Source organism: Aegilops tauschii, chromosome 3 (assembly GCF_002575655.3).
Source record: "Aegilops tauschii subsp. strangulata cultivar AL8/78 chromosome 3, Aet v6.0, whole genome shotgun sequence".
In the NCBI taxonomy this organism is placed as follows: Eukaryota; Viridiplantae; Streptophyta; class Magnoliopsida; order Poales; family Poaceae; genus Aegilops; species Aegilops tauschii.
This window is the reverse complement of record NC_053037.3, coordinates 161,515,161-161,536,324: the sequence shown is the minus strand read 5'-3', so window position 1 is coordinate 161,536,324 and position 21,164 is coordinate 161,515,161. Positions and strand designations below refer to the sequence as shown.

The window sequence follows — 21,164 nt, the reverse complement described above, 5'->3', positions numbered from 1 at the left end:
GTGGGAGATAGAACCAGTTGCTTGGTGGAGACAATGATTTGGTAGACCAGGTCCAGTTGCTGTGACAACTGTACGTCTGGTTAGGGAGACTGAGATTAAACTTAGAAGACCGCGTCTTGACCTTATTCCCCTTGAGCTAAGGACACCCAGTCCTCGCCCAATCACTTTGGTAAGTCTTCAAGGTAGACTTCCAAACCTTCACAGACTTCGTTCACTGGCGATCCACAATGACTCATGGATGCTCAGAATGCGACACCTAACCGGCTGGAGGATTCACAGTCCTCAAGTGTAACAAGTCTTCAGGTCACGCGGACAGAAAGACTTCAGTGATGCCTAACACTCTTTGGCTCTGGGTGTTTTGGGCTTTGTCCTCGCAAGGATCTCTCTCTCAAATGCTTCGGAGGTGGGTTGCTCTCAAATGACAAAAGTCGTGCACTAACTCTGAGAAGCCACCAATTTATGGTGTAGGGGTGGGCTATTTATAGCCAGGAGGCAACCCGACCTGATATGTCTGAAATGACCCTGGGTCACTAAGGAACTGACATGTGTCCAACGATCGGATTTCAAACACACTCGGCATCTTTATTTGGGCTATAAGCAAAGCTGACTCATCCAGCTCTGGATAAGATTTGCTCTCATTGTCTTCGCTTGAAGACATAGGTTTTGGTTGAGCATCACATCAGTCACTCTGACTTTGTTCACTTGGACCCCACTTAACAGCACGGTTGTTCCTATGACTCAACAAAGAAGAAAAGGAAACTACGAAACAACTATGTCTTCGCACTCCATAGTCTTCAAGCGAATGTCTTCACATGTCATAATCTTCATCGTGAATGTCTTCACGAACCACCATTGTCTTCAATATCTTCACACATTTTTAGGGGTCATCTCTGGTAGGTAAACCAAATCAATAAGGGACTACTACCTGTGTTATCCTGCAATTCTCACAAACACATTAGTCCCTCAACCAAGTTTGTCGTCAATACTTCAACACCAACTAAGGGTGGCACTAGATGCACTTACACACACACACACACACACACACAGAGAGAGAGAGAGAGAGAGAGAGAAGGCTTGCGAGGGACACGGAGGATCATGTTGCAAGACGCTAGCCTCTTTGGGGAAAGTAAGAAGTGGCTTCACATGAAGAAGAAGAAGAAGAAGATCAGCGAGCGCAACAAAGGACTTGATTGATTTATTCGGGTATCGCCTATCTATGTATGCATTGTGGAATTTTATTTTGGCATGTGCTGAATGATGGTTTATTTTGCTTTGTCAAGCTGTTGAATTTGTGACTGATTGGTGCTGTACGAGGGGCGTGCTAGCCGCACCCTCTGGTATAACTTTTTCAACCTGGTCTTGTATTTATGTTTACTAAATTCATCATCAAAAGACCTTTAAACTTCGCCGATACTATTTTGGTCAGTAGTTTGAACATTTGCCAACGTGACAAAAGGGATAAGGAAAACGAGTGGACGCAGCTCAGTGCGACAGGGACTGGTAACTGATTGGGTTGGTGGATATCATATACTACTAGCCATGTTTTTCCAATGCAGTGACGTTCGCAATGATGCAGTTCTTCTCTACTTCTGATTCTTTTTTCCCTACATGTAGGAGATCAATCCTTCACTTGACTCTCAGCTTCCAAATACCAAGTTGTCCCCTGAAGTGGGACGAAGGTAATTAGCCATGGCGTCTGCTGAAACAGGAGGCGACAAGTACCGGTCGTTCATGCACGGCGAGGGCGAGAAGAACACCGTGTGGAGGCATGGAGCCCCTCCCAACTACGACATCGTGAACAAGCTCTTCGAGGATGAGAGGACCAAGGTACGCACCACTAAACCTATCCATATGTTGCTCCACGAATAGGTCCACGATGTACCCTGAATCACATCAATTTCTAATGATTATTACTCCCTCCGTCCCATAATATAAGAGCATATTATGGGACGGAGGGAGTATTTCTAAACTTTGTTCACATGATTAACACTGCAACAGGAATGGCTGGAGGAGTCTCTGGAGGAGAAGGTGCAGCGCTTGCTCAAGACCTGGGAGATGGAGATGATCCACAAGGTGCGCCCCGACGACCAGAAGAGCGTCCACTCCCAGGGATTCACCGCCAGCACCAACGGTGAGACGCCGCCGCACAGCGGCACCCTTCTGCTCCATCCATCCACCGATCTTGCGACATATGATCGACTGCCTTGCAGGCAAATTTGACAATTTTGACCTCGGGACGAAATCATTTCACAGAATGAACTGGGTGCGAAACTATTTCACTCCCCAGACCTTTTTGTGTAGCGCCCGCCACGCCGGCGCCACACCCTACTGTGCAGCGCCTAGCGCGGCGGCGTTGCACTCCTATCCACCGTGGCAGCCCCTGGGCCCGCACCCAGCAGTGAGCGCCTCCGGGCTAGGCGCCACACATGTAATGTGCAACGCCTAGCGGCTAGGCGCTGCACTGTGACTTATCCAGCCACTTGGCTAGGCCCCCCTCCCCCACCCCCCCCCCCCACACCACACACTCTCTCACTCTCTCCTCGAGCTTTGCCCCCTCTCCCACTCTCTCCCCCTCTCAAATCTTATTCCAAATCTTGCAAATTTGAAGAATTTGTCCGTGGATTTCGAAGTCAAACCCTCCCTCAAGGTAATAATCTCTGATCCCCTTGTTTTGATCCAAGTAAAGTTCTCCCATTGCTCATTTGTTGCTAGTTTGGGGAAACCCTAGTTTTGTTTGGATCTAGAGATTTGCATGGAGATGTGAGATGTTTGTTTGCCAATTTCTATGATTAGGCTTTGTTAGTATGCTAGGGTTATTCTTATGGGTGTTCTTATGTTGGTGCTAGGGTTAGGTTTAGGGCTAGGGTTATGGTTAGGGTTATGGTTATGTTTAGGGTTAGGGTTATGGTTAGGGTTAGGGTTGTTGTTTCATATATATATTAAGGTTTGTATTCCGTGTTAATCCTTGGATTAGTACTCATGGAAGCAATGTTACCTTGTGTTCTTTGAATTCTTATAGGGATGGGAAGAACATGTGTGTATGTTCATCATGGGGACAAAGACGCCTTTTTGAAAGGCAATAAAGAACCGGACCCGGATGAGCTTGACATGGTGTTTGATAGTAGTCCTAGCTATGCGGAGCTCTTGCAACAAGTTAGGAAAGATTTGAATTGGATGGACCCTAGTGATATCATTGAGTTGGAGGGAAGGCATAATGTTGGTTTTGGAATGCACATCCATTGGAATACAATGCGTGTCAACTCGGAGCAACATTGGGTTGCATACAAGGAGACGGTGGCCGAATCACTAGACAAGGCTCTTGAGTTATTTGCAACGAAGAAGGTTGATTCAAGTTTGCATTTGGACTTGATCCGGAACCCCTCCCCTTTGGTTGCTAGTAGCCCCCCACCCTTGAAGCGAGATAAAATTGTTGAACCTCTTTTGACCCAAGAAGTGAGGCCAACATTGAGCCCGTATACAAACAACCAAGATGAATCTTTGCAAGAGGACAATGATGAGTATGCGGACGATGACAATGAAGTTGATCTCCATGACAACAATGTGGGTGATCTTGACAAATATCATTTGCAAGAGACAATGGACCATTCCATCCCTTTTTCCCGTGCATATGCATCGGACTCGGATGACGATGGTCCCGATGAACAAGTTGATGCGGAGGGGTTCACGGTGAAGGAGGCCGAAGCTTTCGAGAAGGTATTTGGTCGGGATCATCGGACTACATTGTTCAAGGATGTTAGTCTCGCGGATGAAGCCGTGGTAGATGGTGGCCAATGTGTACCTCTTGGGGTTAGGCCAAGCTCTCACCGTGATTTGGTAGACGATAAGAACCGGATTGCTAAAGGTTCTAAGTTCGACAGCTTGTTGGAATTGAAGATGTGGCTCGACAACTACTCGGTTACGCATTATCGTCCACACAAGGTGGTGAACTCGGACGTCAATGTGCGCTACACGGTTGCATGTGCATGTGAAGATGAAAAGGAGGTCCAACTTGGACTTACAAGAGGTCGTGGTGGTGGTAGAGCTCGTGGAAAGGAGGTCCAACATGGACTTACAAGAGGCCGTGGCGGTTGTCCGTGGATTGTGCGTGCAAGACCATGGAAAGGAGGTCCAACTTGGCATGTAGTGAGTTGTGTGCCAAGGCAAAAGGGTGGATGGCAAGATTGTGTCCCAAGACCACAAACAACTCACGTCTGAGTTCATCGCTTACAGGCTCTCCAACTCAATATCCACACTTCCAACAATGAGCGTCCAACATGTCATTGACCTTGTGAAAGCCATCTTTCATTACAAGGTGAAATACGGCAAGGCATGGAAGGCTAAGCAAGCCGCATTTAAGATGTTGTATGGTACATGGGAGGAAGCATACAACCGAATCCCTAGGTTGTTGTTAGCCATGGCCGCGACAAACCCGGGCATGGTTCATGTGGTCGAGCCTCATGGGCACCAAACAACGGTTCATGAAGGAAGGAAAGTCAGAGTATTTGGCCGTGCTTTTTGGGCGTTCGAGCAATGTGTGAGGGCTTTCGAACATTGTAGGCCGGTCATCGCAATTGATGGCACGTTCTTGACCGGACAATACAAGGGCACCTTGTTGGTTGCGATAGCAAGTGATGCCAATAACCGGGTGTTGCCATTGGCATTTGCTTTGGTTGAGGTGGAAAACAATGACAACTGGGAGTGGTTTCTGCATCTTTTGAGGACAAAGGTGTTACCCGCTCAAAGGGAAATTTGTGTCATATCGGATCGGAATCAAGGAATTCCTAACGCCGTGGAGATTGACATTCCCGGGCATGCTCCGTTGCACCATCGATGGTGCATGAGGCACTTTTGTTCAAACTTCTATAGGGCATGTGGCCTTAAGGAGTTGGCCGATGATCTTCAAGATTGTTGGCTCGCTTTCTCCGATAAGCGCTTCGCCACTTTGTACAACAAATTGCTCGCACACAAAAAACTTGATCCCGGGGGTCAAGAATTTCTCAATAGGCACATTCAATACCGGAACAAGTGGGCATGTGCTTTTGATGAAGATGGCCGGAGATACGGTCAAATGACAAGCAATATGGCCGAATGCTTCAATAGGGTGCTCAAAGGTGCACGTGGATTACCCGTGACGGCAATAGTTCAATACACATTTGACAAGATGAATGCGTACTTTGTAAAGTACTCGATGGAAACCGATGCACAGATAGCGGGTGAGAACCCACGGAAGTACAAGTACAAGTTCCCACCCAAAATTTATGAATGGTTGGTATTTCAATCACGGAAGGCGGACTCAGAAGAAGCTATATTATATGACAACGAAGAGTGGAAGTACGAAGTGAAAGAGCCAGGAGGAACCACAAACGATGGCCGGCAACATGGAGGTCGGGCTTTCAAGGTGTCGTTAACACAATGTGATTGCACTTGCGGGAGGCCATTGTTGCTTCATCTCCCATGCTCACACTTGTATACCGCCGGTCGCATTAGGAATGTGGACATCAATCACCCACGCACCGTGAGGGAGTCGGAGTTCTTAATCATGACGGTCAAGAAAACATGGGCTCCCCGCTTTCACCCATACCTTGACCAATCACAATGGCCGGAGTATCATGGAGTTCAACTATGGCCGGATCCGGAGTTGAAGGTTGTTAAACGGGGTAGACGTAAGACAAAGCATCTTAGAGGCGACATGGACGGATGGGGCCATGGTGGGCGCCACGAAGCGGGCAACGACCAATTCCAAGAGCCTCGTGAGAGCTCCCGTTGTGGGGAGTGCAAAGGTCATGGCCACAACAAAATAAAATGTACGAAACCAAGGAAAAGGTCCAAGAAAAATGATGCAAGCACAAGCCAACAAGGAGCTACACAAGGGAGCCAACCAAGTGGTAGCCAACAAGTGCCAAGCCAACCAAGTGGTAGCCAACCTAGTGGTAGCCAACAAGTGCCAAGGCAACCAAGTGGTAGCCAACAAGTGCCTAGCCAACCAAGTGTTAGCCAAAGAGGATCTAGGCAACAAAGAGGTCGGCAACTTGGACTTACAAGAGGCCGTGGTGGTGGTGGTAGAGGTGGTGGTGGTGGTCTAGGCCGTGGTGGTGGTAGAGCTCGACGTGGTGGTAATGGTCGTGGTGATTGTCTCGGCCTTGGTGATGGTCTTGGCCTTGGTGGTGCACTTGGTCGTGGTGATGGACAAGGGCAAGTTCGTTATAGAGGAATGTTTGGATACCTAGATGGACCGTTTCCGTATGTTCCTCACTAACTATAATGTATCATATGTTCTTGTTTTTTCATATGTTCTTCTTTTTCATATGTGCTTCCATTTGTTCTTATTGTCCTTACTAACCATTATGTTTCACTCATTGTAGGTATGGCGGCTTCCCAACCCAACAAACCAACGATGAAGGAGGATGGCGAAGATGAGATGGCGGGATGGTGGGAGAAGGCTGCGAAGAAGCTTAGAGAGGAGGATGCAGCCAAGCTAAAGAAGAAGAAGGAAGAGGAGCTTGAGAAGGAGAGGAAGCGAAAACAGACTGCAGCAAATGCGATGCGCGCTAGGGAGCAAGCGTTGATGAGGAAAGTTGAGGAGGCACAGAAGAAGCGTCAACAGGATTTTGAAGAAAGAACCATGAAGCTTTGGGCAATTGCAGCTGAAAAAGAAGAGAGGGACAATCAGATATTCATGGAGAGGGTGGTTAAGGAGGCTCACCTCATAAGAAAAAGGGAGGAGGAAGAGGAAGAAGAGAGGAAGAAGAAGGGAAAGGGGCCTTGCTCTACGCAATAGAGCTATGTCATCCTCTTCGATTTGGTTGTGAACTACTATGTCTCCTCTTCGATTTGGTTGTGAACTACTATGTCTCCTCTTCGATTTGGTTGTGAACTACTATGTGTCGTGAACTACTATGTCTCCTCCTCGATTTGGTTGTAAGAACTACTATGTGCGGTGAACTACTATGTCTCCTCCTCGATTTGGTTGTAAGAACTACTATGTGTCGTGAAGTACTATGTGTTATGAACTACTATGTGTTATGAACTACTATGTGTCGTGAAGTACTTCGTGCATATGTTCTTTTCATAGTTGTTTGCTTGCTACGTATCAATCCTACTTCACATCTGGGCGCTGCAATCTACAGTTGTTACTTACTATGTTTGCATATGCTAAAAAATTCACTAAGTCCAAGTGCAACGCCTAGCATCTGGGCGCTGCAATATACCGTGTGGCGCCTAGCTGCTGTGGCTCTCTGGATAGCTAAAAAATTCACTAAGTCCAAGTCAAGTGCCTCAAACTGGAGGCCTACCTTCTGTGGCTCTCTGGATAGCTACAGACATGTGCAGCGCCTAGCCTGGAGGCGCCACACTCTACAGTGCAGCGCCTGGCCGCTAGGCGTTGCACGGTATAGTGTAGCGCCTCCGGGCTAGGCGCTGCACAAACACTTAGCGAATTTTTTGCCTCAAACTGGAGGCATGAGTGTGGCGCCTCCAGGCTAGGCGCTGCACAGGTCTGTAGCTATCCAGACAACAACAGAAGGTATGGCAAGTTATAGACCCGTGCAGCGCCTAGCCTGGAGGCGCCACACTCTACTGTGCAGCGCCTGGCAGCTAGGCGTTGCACAGTAGAGTGTGGCGCCTCCAGGCTAGGCGCTGCACAGGTCTGTACCTATGCAGACAGCAACAGAAGGTATGGCAAGTTACAGACCTGTGCAGTGCCTAGCCTGGAGGCGCCACACTCAATAGTGCAGCGCCTGGCCCCTAGGCATTGCGCAGTATAGTGTGGGGCCCCCGAGCTAGGCGCTGCACAAACACTTAGCGAATTTTTTGCCTCAAACTGGAGGCCTACCTACTGTGGCTGTCTGGATAGCTACAAACCTGTGCAGCGCCTAGCCTGGAGGCGCCACACTCTACAGTGCAGCGCCTGCCTGCTAGGCGTTGCACAGTAGAGTATGGCGCCTCCAGGCTAGGCGCTGCACAGGTCTGTAGCTATCCAGACAGCAACAGAAGGTCTGGCAAGTTACAGACCTGTGCAGCGCCTAGCCTGGAGGCGCCACACTCTACAGTGCAGCGCCTGCCTGCTAGGCGTTGCACAGTAGAGTGTGGCGCCTCCAGGCTAGGCGCTGCACAGGTCTATAGCTATCCAGACAGCAACAGAAGGTGTAGCAAGTTACAGACCTGTGCAGCGCCTAGCCTGGAGGCGCCACACTCTACTGTGCAGCGCCTGGCGGCTAGGCGTTGCACAGTACAGTGTGGCGCCCCCTAGCTAGGCGCTGCACAAACACTTAGCAAATTTTTTGCCTCAAACTGGAGGCCTACCTTCTGTGCCTCCTCCCCCCCCCCCTCTACTGGGTCATTTTCAGCCACAGTTCAACAATTCGTATAATAAACATTAAGGTTCAAAAAGGGTTCACCACAGACATCATTTCTTACAAAGGACCATCACAATAAGTTCAAGTTTAACATAGAGCTACCACCACTCCAAGTTCAACGACATAACAAATTCCACATTACTAAAAGGTACGACCACTCCAAGTTCAACGACATAACAAATTCCACTCTAAGTTCAACATTATAAAAAAATGACGATGACTAGTGCTTTCCACGCTCGCTGGCTCCTCCCCCCTCTTGACGCTTATCTTCTTCACCTTCCTAGGAAGAGGAACCCGCTCCGGCTCCGGTTCGTCCACGTCATCCAAATAGTCATCCAAAGCCGCCATCCACGAGGTGCCGACCGTCCTTTTGCCTCTTTGGCCTCTTTGGGTGAAGTCTTCAGGTGTGTACTTGTTGATTCCCGTCCTAGGCTTCAACTCGTATGCAGACCGAGCCTGGTACCTCCCCACGGTCATATCATCAGCAACCTATGCATCAACAGAAGATATGGAAAGACCGTGTGTGAGGATATAATTAGTAATGCATCAACAAATGGATATATATCGTCGTGACATACCTCTTGGGTGACCACACCCACGTCCTCATCCTCGAAAGGTTCACCATGGCCCTGCCCCGAAGCGGGATCTGATGGTGTCGCTGACCTAGACCGTTCTGGTGATACATACTCAGGGTCACGACAACCGAAAAGGTTTGATAGCCGCCTTAACTTTTGGCCCTGGCGCTGCAACATGTACAATTGAATGAGACATGGAAGGTAGCAACAAATGTTAAGTGCTAGTTTGAAGGAGATGTGAACCTTAATGAATGCTCGAAGTGCACCTTCCCCATCGCTTTTGCCAGCCGGGGTTGTTTCCAGAATAGTCTCGGTCTCATCAGCTGCTTTCTTGATCTGGGCATGCTATGAACAGAAACGGTATCAAAGTGTTAGGCAAGCGAAGATGTGAATAGTGCGAATGGAAAAGCAAAAAGGGCTAACCACAAAGTTCATCATTGGAGCTGAAGGGATCACTGAGTTGCCTTTCCTGACTAATGCGTTGTACTGGTGCTGGGCTACCTCATCAAAAACGGTGGGTTCTTCCAGAATCTCCTCAGCATACGCCGGTTGGCATACCTCCACGTGGGTACTTGCAGGAAACCATGTGAGATAGTTGTTGAACGCGATCGGGCAGTGCTCACGAAGCTGGGCTCGTTTTCCAGCCCTTGCTTGCTCCACACTAAGAGCGAACTGCACGACATACTTGATGTGATGCTTGGCCCAATCCTTGATCTTCCGCAGCTTTTTCCTATCCAACCTGCAAGTTAGAAACAGAATATTAGCATCATCGAAACCGTCGAGAAGCTGCTAAGTGCTCAAGGTTAATTATATCTTACGCGTGTAGCAACTTGTCCGTGTCCTCCCACTCCGGCGGGTGTGGCTGGAACAAACCAAACTGGCGAAACACCCGATGTGGCAGGTGAAGCTCAACCGCCCAGTTGCATATCAATGGGCACCGCATATGCCAGAGATCCCTATCCCTAGTGCACATCGGATTCAGCCTGAACTCCATAGGGTTACCAAAACTCTCTCCTTTTCCATACGGCTCCCATTCCACCTGCAAAATGGGATTGAATGCAAAATTGATATCGAGTTACGATACAAGCATGATAATCACTTATGCAATGTCGGTTCACCTGCTCAGGCGTGATCGCGTCCAGCTCGCTCTTGTACAACTTCTACATTACCGAGGGATCATCCGTCGTCTCATTTAACACATCCCACTTGTAAGCCCAAGTGGGGAGCCGTAGTGGGTCGTCTTTATCGTCCCAATCCTCGTACTTCACGGTCTTCGGTCGTCCAACCGGCAAACGCTCCCAGCTCCATATGGAAAGTGCGAGCAGACAACCACCAATACCTCCAGTGTGCCTACAACAGGCTTCGTCCAACTGCACATAAAAGAGAACATGGTCAAATTTGCCGCAAGAGCGCATTGATAATGTATCAATGAAGTGAAAAGGAAACAACTTCATACCTGTCGATACAAGTAAGCCAGTGTCGCCGAACCCCAACTCCATTTGCTATCGAAGACGGTCAACGCCTTCAGCCACATCCATGGAGCATTCTTGCCTGTGCCATCAGCAAACATTGTCCTGGATATCACGTACCACATGTAGACACGAGCATATGTCTTCACCATGTCTTTATTAGCATCCTCAGGGCAATGACTGAAGTTCGATGATATCCACGTGAAAGTAGCGCCCGCTGCGACTCTTTCCTTCTTATTTTCTGCTTCTGGTTCCCGAGGCTCCGAAGGAACCATACCGATATGGGCATGCATCTGCGCGCGCCACCCATCAAAATCGGTGTTCATACATAAAGGATTGCCATTAATAGAAAGACCGGTGATCATAGCAATATCCTGCAGCGTCACGGTCATCTCCCCGGTCCGAAGATGGAAAGTGTGTGTCTTCGGCCTCCAATGATCAATAAGCGCGGTGAGTGCTGCAGCATTGTTGGGTGGCGTCGACCGGCGGACCAACTGAATGAAAGGGAGAAGTCCTGCCTCCCTTACATACGGTGTGTACCGCTCATCATAGCGCATCCATCCAAGGCTGATCTCGTGAGACCAAAGCTTCAGAGGTGCAAGCTCCTACAAACAAACAAATCATAACATTACATATGGGGCATTTGTGTTTGAAAAAAAATACGAATTTCATAACACCGGCCACTTTCAGTATTACCAGCTGCTCCACCGACATAGCGTACGACCGGTGTTATTTGTCCCAATAATCATCGAGAAGCCAAACCATCCTAACAATTTCAACAAAGCATTCTTGTCAACACGATTATCTTTTCAATTCAAAAAAACTGAAGTAGGCCTACTACATGCAAGATTTAAAGCATATGTATCCAAAGCATTTTTCTCAATACGAGTATAATTCAAAGCATATGTATCCAAAACTAAACTAGGCCTACTTCATACAAATAACTTTTCCATAGAAATAACATGTCAATCTATATATCCAACCATATTTTTTCAATAAAATAAAATACACTAGGGTTCCACAAATCAAACAAACAAGGGTTGTAATACATGCAAATTTCTAATACATGCAAGATTCATATCTAATCAAATCAAACAAGGATTCCCCAAATCTTTGAAATACCATATTTTGTATGGATAGAAAGAAGGGGATCGAAGGAGAGTACCTTCTAGGATGGATTGGTGAAGAAATGCACGAACCAAATCGTCGGATCTGAAGGATTTGGGAGAGGGGATTGAGAGGGGGAGAGGAGGAAGCCGCCGGCGCTGTTCTGTAACTCCTGGAACGAATGGGTGGGGTGGGGGAGGGGGAGGGAGCGGGTGGCTGGCATCTAAGTCACAGTGCAACGCCTAAGGGCTAGGCGCTGCACATTACATGTGTGGCGCCTACCTCGTAGGCGCTGCACTGCTGGGTCCAGGGCCCAGGGCTGCCACGGTGGACTGGAGTACAACGCCCCAGAGCTAGGCGCTGCACCGTTGGGTGTGGCGCCGGCCTAGCAGGCGCTGCACAAAAAGGTTAGGGGAATGAAATAGTTTCACGGGCAGTTCATTCTGTGAATTGATTTCGTTCCGAGGTCAAAATTGTCAAATTTGCCTGCCTTGCAATGGCACCAATGCTTGCTGCTTTGCAGGGATGAAGCCTCTGACGCGGAAGGAGTGGACGGCCATCGGCGGCTACAACGCGTTCCTGGCGACCAAGCTGCCGCCGGAGCACCGCATCTACGACCCGGACAAGGAGACGGTCGACTCCGGCATGTCGACGTTCCTCACGGCGTTCCCCAGGGGCTTCGCCATCGAGGTGCTCGACGTGTACAGCGGCCCGCCAAGGGTCGCCTTCAAGTTCCGGCACTGGGGTTACATGGAGGGGCCGTTCAAGGGGCACCCCCCACACGGCCAGCGCATCGAGTTCTTTGGCGTCTGCATTTTCCACGTAAGTTTGGCAGCTTGATAGTGCAGTCAACTTTTGTTCAGAGTTGGGACTTCACAGAATCACAGTAACAGTCTAACAGAGTAGACACTGACATGGGTCGCTGCAACAATGTGATGATAGGTTGACGAGGAGATGAAGGTGGAGAAGGCGGAGTACTTCTACGAGCGCGGCAACTTCCTCGCAAGCTTCCTGAGCGCGCCTGCTGCTGCATCGGCTTCGGGTTGCCCTGTGATGAGAGGAAACTGAAGCACAAAAGAAACATGTCGCTCATATCATCAATGCCTTGGATGACCAGCTTCAGATTTCAAATTGGCTTTTGACTTCATGTAGTGGCATTACAATGTTTAAATAAAGTACAGTAGCTTATTTGTTTGGTACAAACACCACTTCGGGTGTGTAGGTGTAAGAAGCCCAACTTGATTTGGACATCACTATCCAAAGTGCTAAATGAAATGACTCGATCATCACCACGAATCCGATAAAAAAAGAGCCTACTTATTTTCGAGCTAGACAGCATCTTCCTTCATTGTTCGGAGGTGCATTCAGACTGTCACCAGAGGCTCTATTTGAGCACTGTAGGGAAGGCACGTTGCCCACGCTGTTATTCATAGTACAAATGTAAACCTTGTATTATAGGATCCTAACAAGTCCCTTGTCCTATTCACTCCTGTGTCGAAAATGGCATATAATGCTTAGATGAGAAAACATGAGCTTCAGAAGCATTACAAACCAGCTAAGCTCATACTCCCTCCGTTCCTAAATATTTGTCTTTCTAGAGATTTCAACAAGTGACTACATACGAAGCAAAATGAGTGAATCTACACTCTAAAATAAGTCTATATACATCCGTCTATGGTAGTCCATTTGAAATATCTAAAAGGACAAATATTTAGGAACGGAGGGAGTAGAAAGGGAAATTATCTTACTTGTAGACTTGTAGTACCTTCATAACTTCGATTTTGCGGACAATCTTGTCCTCAACTCCTCAGCAACCGCATCAATGAACTCCATGGTGTTCAGATACTTATCACGGCTAACACTGTAGGACGTCAAGAGAAGCAATTAAATAAAAATAATACAAAATAACCAATTAAAACTAAGTAATCCCTTTGTACTGTAGCTACAGAATGGAAAGAAATGCCAGAATTACGTTGGTCCGTGTATGAGAAGAGCCAGATCCTTTGTCATCTTTCCAGATTCCACTGTTCCCACACAAGCAGCTTCAAGTTTTTGTGTGAAATCCAACAGTCTTTTGTTGTCATCGAGCTTTGCCCTGTATTAAGTATTCAATATTAAGACGTAATGCTTCAGGTACAAATACATCAAATAAAGTTACTGCAGCATACTTAATATTTACAAAATTAGCAAGAAAAAAAAAGCTAGAATAACCTTCCTAAAGTGGAAACTCCCACCAAAGTTTAGAAGACAATTTTCTCAACTCCACATATTAAGAAAACTAAAGATTGTGTATGGCAATTGAATAGGGTTATTAAGATAAATTGTGTATAAAAACTTAGGTTCAACTGGTCTAAGAAAATAAATTTAGGTTCAACATAATGAGTGAAAACATTGTCATCTAAGTTCTATGGTTTAATTCACCCTTGGTACCTATGTGCTAATCCAGTAGACCACGCAAAGATTGACGCAATGCTGTTTGTGCTAGTTTCGCCTCCCTTTTGGTGGACTCTGTAATGTCGTGTGACTGTACCGTGTGCAGCTTCAGCTTCAACTGTTCTACCGTCAGGGCACACCTAAAGTAACACGAACTATACTTGTTAAGCTGAGCAGAGAGAAGCAAATACTGGGTGCCAGTTATTCCAGCAGTAGAGCACAATGTAGGTGCATTTCCAATAGTAAAACACTAAAACATTATCCTAACAAATGGTTATGAGACACGAATTGAACTTTGAAATACACAGAGTAGCATGAAATATCCGTCCGGGCACGTACCAGAACCGATGTCATGAGACCTAACGATCCAAAACCTGAAACAGGAGTAGAACATTCCAGCTCTTAACAAATGAACTACCATCCTTCTCAAGATAAAAGGTCGCAGCAGACAACATCCATATGTAGAGCACATACCTTGAGCAACTAGATCGCTCTGCACATCTCCATCATAATTCTTGCAAGCCCAAACATAGCCACCTTCACTCTTTAGGGCATAGGCCACCATATCATCGATCAGTCTATGTTCATACCTGCCACAGCAACAATTAGTCTGGAAGAGAAGGAAGAAACATTTAATACTTATCTGCACAAGACAGAGCAAATAGACTACCATATTCCTGCATCCTCAAACCTGCCTCTCCAATTTGTTTCATAATTTTCTTGGAATATGTCTTTAAACCTGATATACAAGACAACCAGGCAAGTAAGGAATGTTATATTTCAATGAAATGCATACATGGATGCAAGCCTGTCTCCAAAGTAAGTAGATAGCTTATGATAATTGCATATTGACCTTCCGTCATATTTTTTCAGGATTGTGTTCTTGGTACTAAGATAAAGTGGCCATCTTTTCTGGTAAGCCACATTCATCGAAGCTTCAGCAAATGCCCGAATTGACTGTTTGGAATGCAATAAGATAAATCATGTCATGATTAAAAAAACATTTGAACACACACAGCATCAAAGCTAGCATGACACAGGGAACAAACCTCATCAGTGTTATACATAGACAATGCTACTCCACCAGCACCACTAAAGTTGAACACATCCAACTCTATTTGTTCCTCTATGCCATCTGTGGTAGTTTTAAAAAGATAAGAGAGTAAACATGACACTGACACAATGGATAACTTATATTTAGTCACTGGGAAAATATGATTAGTACTTTACTATATTAGTAAGGTACATTCACATATATGCAGTTGTTTTACTCGGAGAAACCGGTTATATTCATTGTACACATGTACTCCCTCCGTCCCAAAATAAGTGTTGCTGGTTTAGTACAAAGTTGTACTAAATCAGCGACACTTATTTTGGGACGGAGGGAGTATAAGCCAATTCATATGTCCCGAAGTAGTACCCCTTATTATATAAACCATTTAATAGGTCCTGAAGTAGTACCCCAGATTATAGTGATAGCCAAGCTTAATGTGCCAATATGGTGACACATCATGTCTATTCCAACAACAATCATGTCTCTATTTTGAGAACCAACAACATTTTCAATCGCAAAGATGTCCGTAAAAAACAGGAAATAGAGTTATTATCAGTAGAACAAACACAATAGTGAGACCAAGCCGCAAACTATCCGGTCCTAACTTCTACAAATTCTGACTTTGTAAGACCTATCAGAACATTAGCTGGATAACTAGCTTTGTAGGGCTACATACCAAATATCAACTTGAGCTTCCCTGGCCCTCTAATGATTGTATCTGTTGCTCGATATTGATCACCAAAAGCATGTCTGCCAATGCATATGGGTTTTGTCCATCCTGTCAGAATAAGATATGTAGCATAAACATCAACAAGCTCCAAGTATTGGTGTGTGCAGCACTGCAGTACAGCCACCATACCAGGCACAAGCCGAGGAACATTCTTGCAGATGATTGGTTCTCGGAAAACAGTTCCTGTGGAAAAAAAAATAGTTCCACCAATGTAAGTAATAAAGAACCACAAAAGGTGCATTGATGGAAGTTCAGAGTAGAACGAACATAAGATTCAAGAATCTCAATGCACATATGTAGAGTAAATGAATCACGAATGAGTGGTTTACCATTTAAGATGTTCCTTATTGTCCCATTTGGACTCCTCCACATAGCTTTTAAATTAAACTCTTTTACGCGTCCTTCATCTGTAAGGTCACAAGTAGTGTGGCGCCAAATCAAAATTAACATGGGCATCCAATGTTGCTATAGAGCATTAAGGCTCATAAGTAATGAGCCCAAATTCTGCCGAACATCACCTGGGGTGACAGTTGCGCATTTGATGGCCACGTTATACCTGAAAAAAAATAGAATCACTGAACCACTATAATGTAAAAGGCTACAAATATAGGAACCACAAATAATAATATCAGCATATGTTATATATCAGCATAAATGGAAGCACCAACAGTCCAGCACACATGCAAATTCCTTCATTCAATCAATAATTGCTAAGCGATACTAGGACGAAGAGGTTCAGAAGCACTGATAATATCGATTTGCAGTAGACAATATCAGAACCATTAAGGAAAGGAACAACTAAATAGTGAAAAAAACAAGAAAACAGAGTGGGCCCAGAATCAGGAACCTGAAAAACTGAGGCTTACTTTAGGGTAGCTTCTGCACTTTCTATCGTTACTTTATCCCCAGTAGCATCACGGTTAGGTAGACCTAAGTCAAAGTATTTTATATCCAAGTCCAGGAAAGGAAATATAAGCTGCATGATCAACAAACATATTTGAAAATGTCTCTTAATGAAGATGGGGGCAATAAGCAACACGAAAATCACAAAAAGTATTAAAATGGAGTAAAGACGTAAGAGATGCTGAGCACAATGCTGAGGTAAGTATTCCATCGATATCAAGAGCAAACAGAAATGACAAGAACTAACCTTATCTTTGATCCATTCCCATATAATTCGTGTCATCTCATCACCTACGCAAAATGAACATATAGTTTATGAGTTATTCCAGTCAGCAAAAGCATCGTCTCCCAACGATAAAAAAAAGGGTGACACTTATAGGCTAAAAAAAAATTCCTGGTAAATGCTACACAAAAGGATAATCAGTCTATTCATGGCACTTTTTCAGCCACTACTAACTTCCGAGTGAGGAACATATTGGGCTGACATCTGGTATACAACAAGGCGCAATCAAACAATCATGTACTAGATAATTTTTGCAGATAAGTTCTGAACTTGGTATCTGGAAATAGTGCATACTGAGTGCACTGGAAGACGATTTGGAACGTTTTTCATCTTCCATCAGTGTATCCTCCACGTGGTTAATCATACTACTTTCATGTCACCCAATAGAGAAGTCCTGCTAAGGTCAGTGCATTTTCTAATCAGAGAACTTCTTCAATACACCTTAGATTCAAAAAAATTAAGACCAGACGGTGTAAACACAGTGAAGCACCTAGTACACTAGTAAGTAATTAGACGAACATTAATCGCCAGACCATCATGGAACGATATCTACATTCCACCACCGAACAACTTCACCAAAATAATCACATTTTCCTGCGCAAGTGAAGTAGGCCAAGGCTGTCTAGAAGAGTAGAACATCAAAGTATAAGGCAGAAATTTGATCGCGTAATACTGTAGCACATCGACTACGTTCCAGTTCGACTACACATGATCCAAATCCAAGTAAAGCAGACTAATTCACCCATCACCATGGTACAACCAAACAATTCCCACGCAAAACTCAGCCACACAACCGGCCAAACACACGCGGTACCTAATCGAAACATGCTATCTTGGTTGCAGCAAAGCACGAGACAAATCAAGCAGGGTTCCGATAGGAGTAGTGGGGGATCGGGGTTCTCACCATCCATCTCGACGATGGGGTTGGCGACCTGGATCTTGTCGAACGCCATGGGCGCCGCGCTCGGATCGCCGGGCAGCTAGCCTTCTCCGGGACGAGGCGAGGCGAGGCGGGAGGGAATTCGAGCTCTCCCAGCCTGTGCGGCGTGGACTGGGGAGACCGGAGCGCGGAGAGAACGAGGCAGTTTGCAGTGGTATGACGAACTAAGCGACACGGCGGAGTTCGGCCGCAGGCCGTGGACTTGGTCCAGTGTGCGGTGACTGTGACAGGGCATGTCGCCCTCTGGGGCCACATCACGTTTGAGTGATCGGCAGTGTCTAAGGGCAATGTACAATGATTGATAAGATAGTCTTATCTTAAGTCTTACATTTAATTTAGAGATGACAAAAAAATTCTATAATGGATCATTTCTTAGTTTTATTTTCAATAACTAGTCATTCCTAAAAACGTGATGAGACATATTATGCTAAGAAATCATCTCTTGTCTTTTCTCTTATGAGTTCTCTCTCCTCCACCTCATCGTTTATCCTACGTGGCACTCCTAAAATAGCACCATTGTACATGCCCTAATCTAACGATCGGAGAATTGTCACACCTCATGCAGAGATCGAGACCGATTTAGGGTTGGGAGCACAAGAGTATACCCAAAGGGAATATGCTTGTATTAGCTGTAAGTGTTGATCAAGGATTTTCTCAGAAAAATTGGCATATGGTTACAGACGGAGAGGATGGCTTAAGTAGCTCAGCTGCAAAGGAAGAAGGTAAATGGTAAAATCAGTGAAACGCTACAGTTCGGTAAATGGTGAGCTCCACGAGTCATTGGATCTTCTCCTGATCTTCCATCATGGCCGTTCACTAACTGAAGATGTCGACGCCCTTAACTGATGAGTTGTGCCTGACGAGAATCAAGGCCGTCCGTTCGTTTTTGTCATGCAACCTCCTTCAAGTCTCGCTCTTGCGATTGCCTCTGCTGCTGATTATCTATTGCTATTGTGCTCCACCGCTCCAGGTTGTTCGTCTCCTCTGCTCGATCGACTCATCGAGTCAGCCAACATGGTCGAAGGTGTCAGTACAGCGAATACTTATGACAAGAGCGAAATGAGATCGTTGGGTTGCAAGAGAGAATGCAATGGGATTTCACGCTCCAAGAACTTCAGTGGCTGAGTATCCAACTCTTTGCTTAGCATTGGCTGCTGGCTAGTGGGGAGGCAGACCACTCGGATAAATCCTTTTAGGGGTAAAGGGTGAAGCTTTTGAAGTCAGTAGTATGGATAGTAGGAGTTCTTTTCAGCACGGAACTCCTGTAGAGAAACATCCAACTTCAAATGGGAGGTTATCGTAGTCTAAGCCCCCCCTCACAATAGACCAGGGGCCTTTTTGGCCGTTTTGTCTACTGAGGTGGAGCATGCAACTCTGCTGGTTGCTGTAGGGGGGGTGACTTCAACCTAATCACAGCGGCCTCAAACAAAAAAAATAATTGGATCAATGTACCTTCAATAAATTGGTTTAACGGATGTATCGCGGAGATGGGCCTACACAAACTTGAGTGTGTCAGACCCCGCTTTACCTGAACTAACAAGCAGGCAAACGCGATATTTGTGTGTTGTTATCACGCTTTAGACTCCACCAGTTAGGAGGCGAGATTCCCTTGGCATCCATCCAGGTTGTTATGAGGGTTGGCTCGAACCACGTTCCTCTCTTGCTATCCTCAAGAGAGCACGAGGTGAGACCTCTAACCAGATTCCATTTTGAGACATATTGGTTCAACCGAGGTTGTCAAGGAAAAATGGAAGGCAACCCTTACTTCCCCGCACCGCACGATGTCGATCCTAGACACTTGGCATCACTACACCAATCTAGACAATTCATGCAAGAATGGGGGGGCTAATCTTGGTCGTGATCTTTGGGAACACAAGGCCTAGATTTTGCGCGCCATTCAAGCCTTTGATGCTCGCGCTGCTTGCGTGGGACTAGATCCCGAGGAATGGATGGATCGTCATGGGCTGGAGGACAGCCTACTAGAGTTCTTTTTGAATGAAGAGATCTACTAGCGTCAAAGGGGTAGTTGAGACTGGCTACTTAGAGGGGACTTTAATACATTGTATTTTCATGCCATAGAAAATGGCCATGGTAGACGGTCTTCTATCCCGCTATTATGGTATGGATCTAGGCTCCTTTAACAGAAGGAGAATATTAGATCCCATGTCGATGGGTTCTATAAGTCTCTCTTTGAGGGAAATAGGAGATGAGGGATTGGTCTCAACCCCAACACATGGGATCCTATTAACTACGTATCGGAGGTGGAAAATGAGGCCCTTGTGGCCCTCTTTAGTGTGGAGGAGCCGGGGAGGTCAAGTTTGTGATCAAATCCATGAAACTTGATTCAGCTCCTAGGTCAGATGGGTTGCCGGTCAGGATGTGTATCAAGTTCAAGGGGTTCGTCAAATGGGGGGTGATGGATATACTCGTGGAGTTCTATGTAGGTGTGCTCGATGCTTCTCGGCTTAACTTTAATCCCCAAGGTGGTGGGGGTACAGACATTTGCAATTCCGTCTGGTCATAGTAATTAACATGATCTTTCGCATTCTTGCCAAGGCGCACGCCATTAGTACGACACCTATAGTTGCTAGAGTTATCCATCCGAATCAGTGTGCCTTTATCCAATGTAGATTAGTTATGGATGGCGTTCTGGCCCTGCACAAAGTCGTTCATGAGGTAATATTAAACTTCGGAAGGCAATCTTCTTCAAAATTGACTTCGGAAAGGCATATGATATGCTTAACCGGGACTTCCTTCGGGGAGCTTTGTGGCGCAAAGGATTTGAGAATCGTTGGATCACCTGGATTATGCAGTTGGTAGGGATTGAGCACACGATCGTGAAACATCATTGGAGAGACAGGGCCCTTCTTAAGCCCTCAAGGGGGTTGAGACAAGGGGGTCCCTTATCTTCATTTTTCTTCAAGCTTGCAGTCAATGCCTTGGACACAATCCTTGGAAAAGTTAAGCGCGGGGGTCGCTTCCGAGGAGTTGTATCACACTTGATCGGTGGAGGTGGGATCTCGCTTCTCCAATATGCGAACAATACGATTCTCATGTTCGAGGCAACACAACTCGACATAATCAACCTGAAATTACGGCGTGCTTTGAAAAAAATGTCAGGGCTAGCAATTAATTTCTCAAAGAGTGAGGTTTTAGTGATGGGCTATTCTAACCAGGAGAGGTCTTAGTGATTAATTTTTCAAAGAGTGAGGTTTTAGTGATGGACATAATCGACCCCCATTAGACCCCCTGGCTCAATCCACATCAGTCGAATCTGGATCCCATCTTCGCATTGACTATGGCTAGCAAGTGCCAT

At 46.1% G+C, this 21,164-nt stretch overlaps 4 protein-coding genes across 13 annotated transcripts; 2 read left to right on the top strand and 2 right to left on the bottom strand.

Annotated features, from left to right (window-relative positions):
- Positions 1-1,689: 1,689 nt before the first annotated feature.
- LOC141042798 (pathogen-related protein-like) lies at positions 1,690-2,220 on the top strand. Its single transcript, XM_073511693.1, has 2 exons — positions 1,690-1,827; positions 1,999-2,220. Exons 1-2 carry the CDS (start codon positions 1,690-1,692, stop codon positions 2,218-2,220), a joined length of 360 nt encoding a protein of 119 aa, XP_073367794.1.
- Positions 2,221-8,351: 6,131 nt separating this feature from the next.
- On the bottom strand, positions 8,352-11,673 carry LOC109784285 (uncharacterized). The gene is made up of 9 exons (XM_045234738.2): positions 11,564-11,673; positions 11,095-11,164; positions 10,386-11,003; positions 10,048-10,299; positions 9,748-9,968; positions 9,353-9,668; positions 9,173-9,274; positions 8,933-9,097; positions 8,352-8,843 (listed from the first exon to the last, which is right to left on the bottom strand). Exons 5-9 carry the CDS (start codon positions 9,921-9,923, stop codon positions 8,520-8,522), a joined length of 1,083 nt encoding a protein of 360 aa, XP_045090673.1. The 5' UTR covers positions 9,924-9,968; positions 10,048-10,299; positions 10,386-11,003; positions 11,095-11,164; positions 11,564-11,673; the 3' UTR covers positions 8,352-8,519.
- Positions 11,674-11,898: 225 nt separating this feature from the next.
- On the top strand, positions 11,899-12,345 carry LOC109740051 (pathogen-related protein-like). Its single transcript, XM_020299091.3, has one exon. The coding sequence runs from the start codon at positions 12,031-12,033 to the stop codon at positions 12,343-12,345; it is 315 nt and encodes a 104-aa protein (XP_020154680.2). The 5' UTR covers positions 11,899-12,030.
- On the bottom strand, positions 12,320-18,064 carry LOC109784248 (isocitrate dehydrogenase [NADP]). Of its 10 annotated transcripts, none has more exons than XM_020342868.4 (16): positions 17,813-18,064; positions 16,873-16,916; positions 16,589-16,698; positions 16,241-16,278; positions 16,052-16,129; positions 15,852-15,905; positions 15,669-15,770; positions 14,988-15,073; positions 14,792-14,895; positions 14,609-14,677; positions 14,413-14,528; positions 14,278-14,312; positions 13,936-14,078; positions 13,478-13,600; positions 13,254-13,366; positions 12,624-12,994 (listed from the first exon to the last, which is right to left on the bottom strand). In XM_020342868.4, exons 1-15 carry the CDS (start codon positions 17,859-17,861, stop codon positions 13,273-13,275), a joined length of 1,245 nt encoding a protein of 414 aa, XP_020198457.1. In that variant the 5' UTR covers positions 17,862-18,064; the 3' UTR covers positions 12,624-12,994; positions 13,254-13,272. The 10 variants fall into 10 exon arrangements, 7 of the variants coding, with proteins under 7 accessions (XP_020198450.1, XP_040259656.1, XP_040259657.1 ...); XM_073510215.1 differs by having other exon boundaries at positions 13,271-13,366; XR_012204568.1 differs by lacking the exons at positions 12,624-12,994; positions 13,936-14,078 and adding an exon at positions 12,320-12,569.
- Positions 18,065-21,164: the final 3,100 nt, after the last annotated feature.

Excerpts from the sequence above, each read along its gene's own strand:
- LOC141042798 (XM_073511693.1), top strand. The coding sequence starts at position 1,690 with ATGGCGTCTGCTGAAACAGGAGGCGACAAGTACCGGTCGTTCATGCAC. Across the intron at positions 1,828-1,998 it reads TCGAGGATGAGAGGACCAAG|GAATGGCTGGAGGAGTCTCT; the intron begins GTACGCACCACT and ends ACACTGCAACAG.
- LOC109784285 (XM_045234738.2), bottom strand. The coding sequence starts at position 9,923 with ATGGAGTTCAGGCTGAATCCGATGTGCACTAGGGATAGGGATCTCTGG. Across the intron at positions 9,669-9,747 it reads ACGGACAAGTTGCTACACGC|GTTGGATAGGAAAAAGCTGC; the intron begins GTAAGATATAAT and ends TCTAACTTGCAG. Across the intron at positions 9,098-9,172 it reads CACTTCGAGCATTCATTAAG|CGCCAGGGCCAAAAGTTAAG; the intron begins GTTCACATCTCC and ends TACATGTTGCAG.
- LOC109740051 (XM_020299091.3), top strand. The coding sequence starts at position 12,031 with ATGAAGCCTCTGACGCGGAAGGAGTGGACGGCCATCGGCGGCTACAAC.
- LOC109784248 (XM_020342861.4), bottom strand. The coding sequence starts at position 17,861 with ATGGCGTTCGACAAGATCCAGGTCGCCAACCCCATCGTCGAGATGGAT. Across the intron at positions 15,906-16,051 it reads AATAAGGAACATCTTAAATG|GAACTGTTTTCCGAGAACCA; the intron begins GTAAACCACTCA and ends TTTTTTCCACAG. Across the intron at positions 14,678-14,791 it reads CTGAAAAAATATGACGGAAG|GTTTAAAGACATATTCCAAG; the intron begins GTCAATATGCAA and ends CTTGTATATCAG.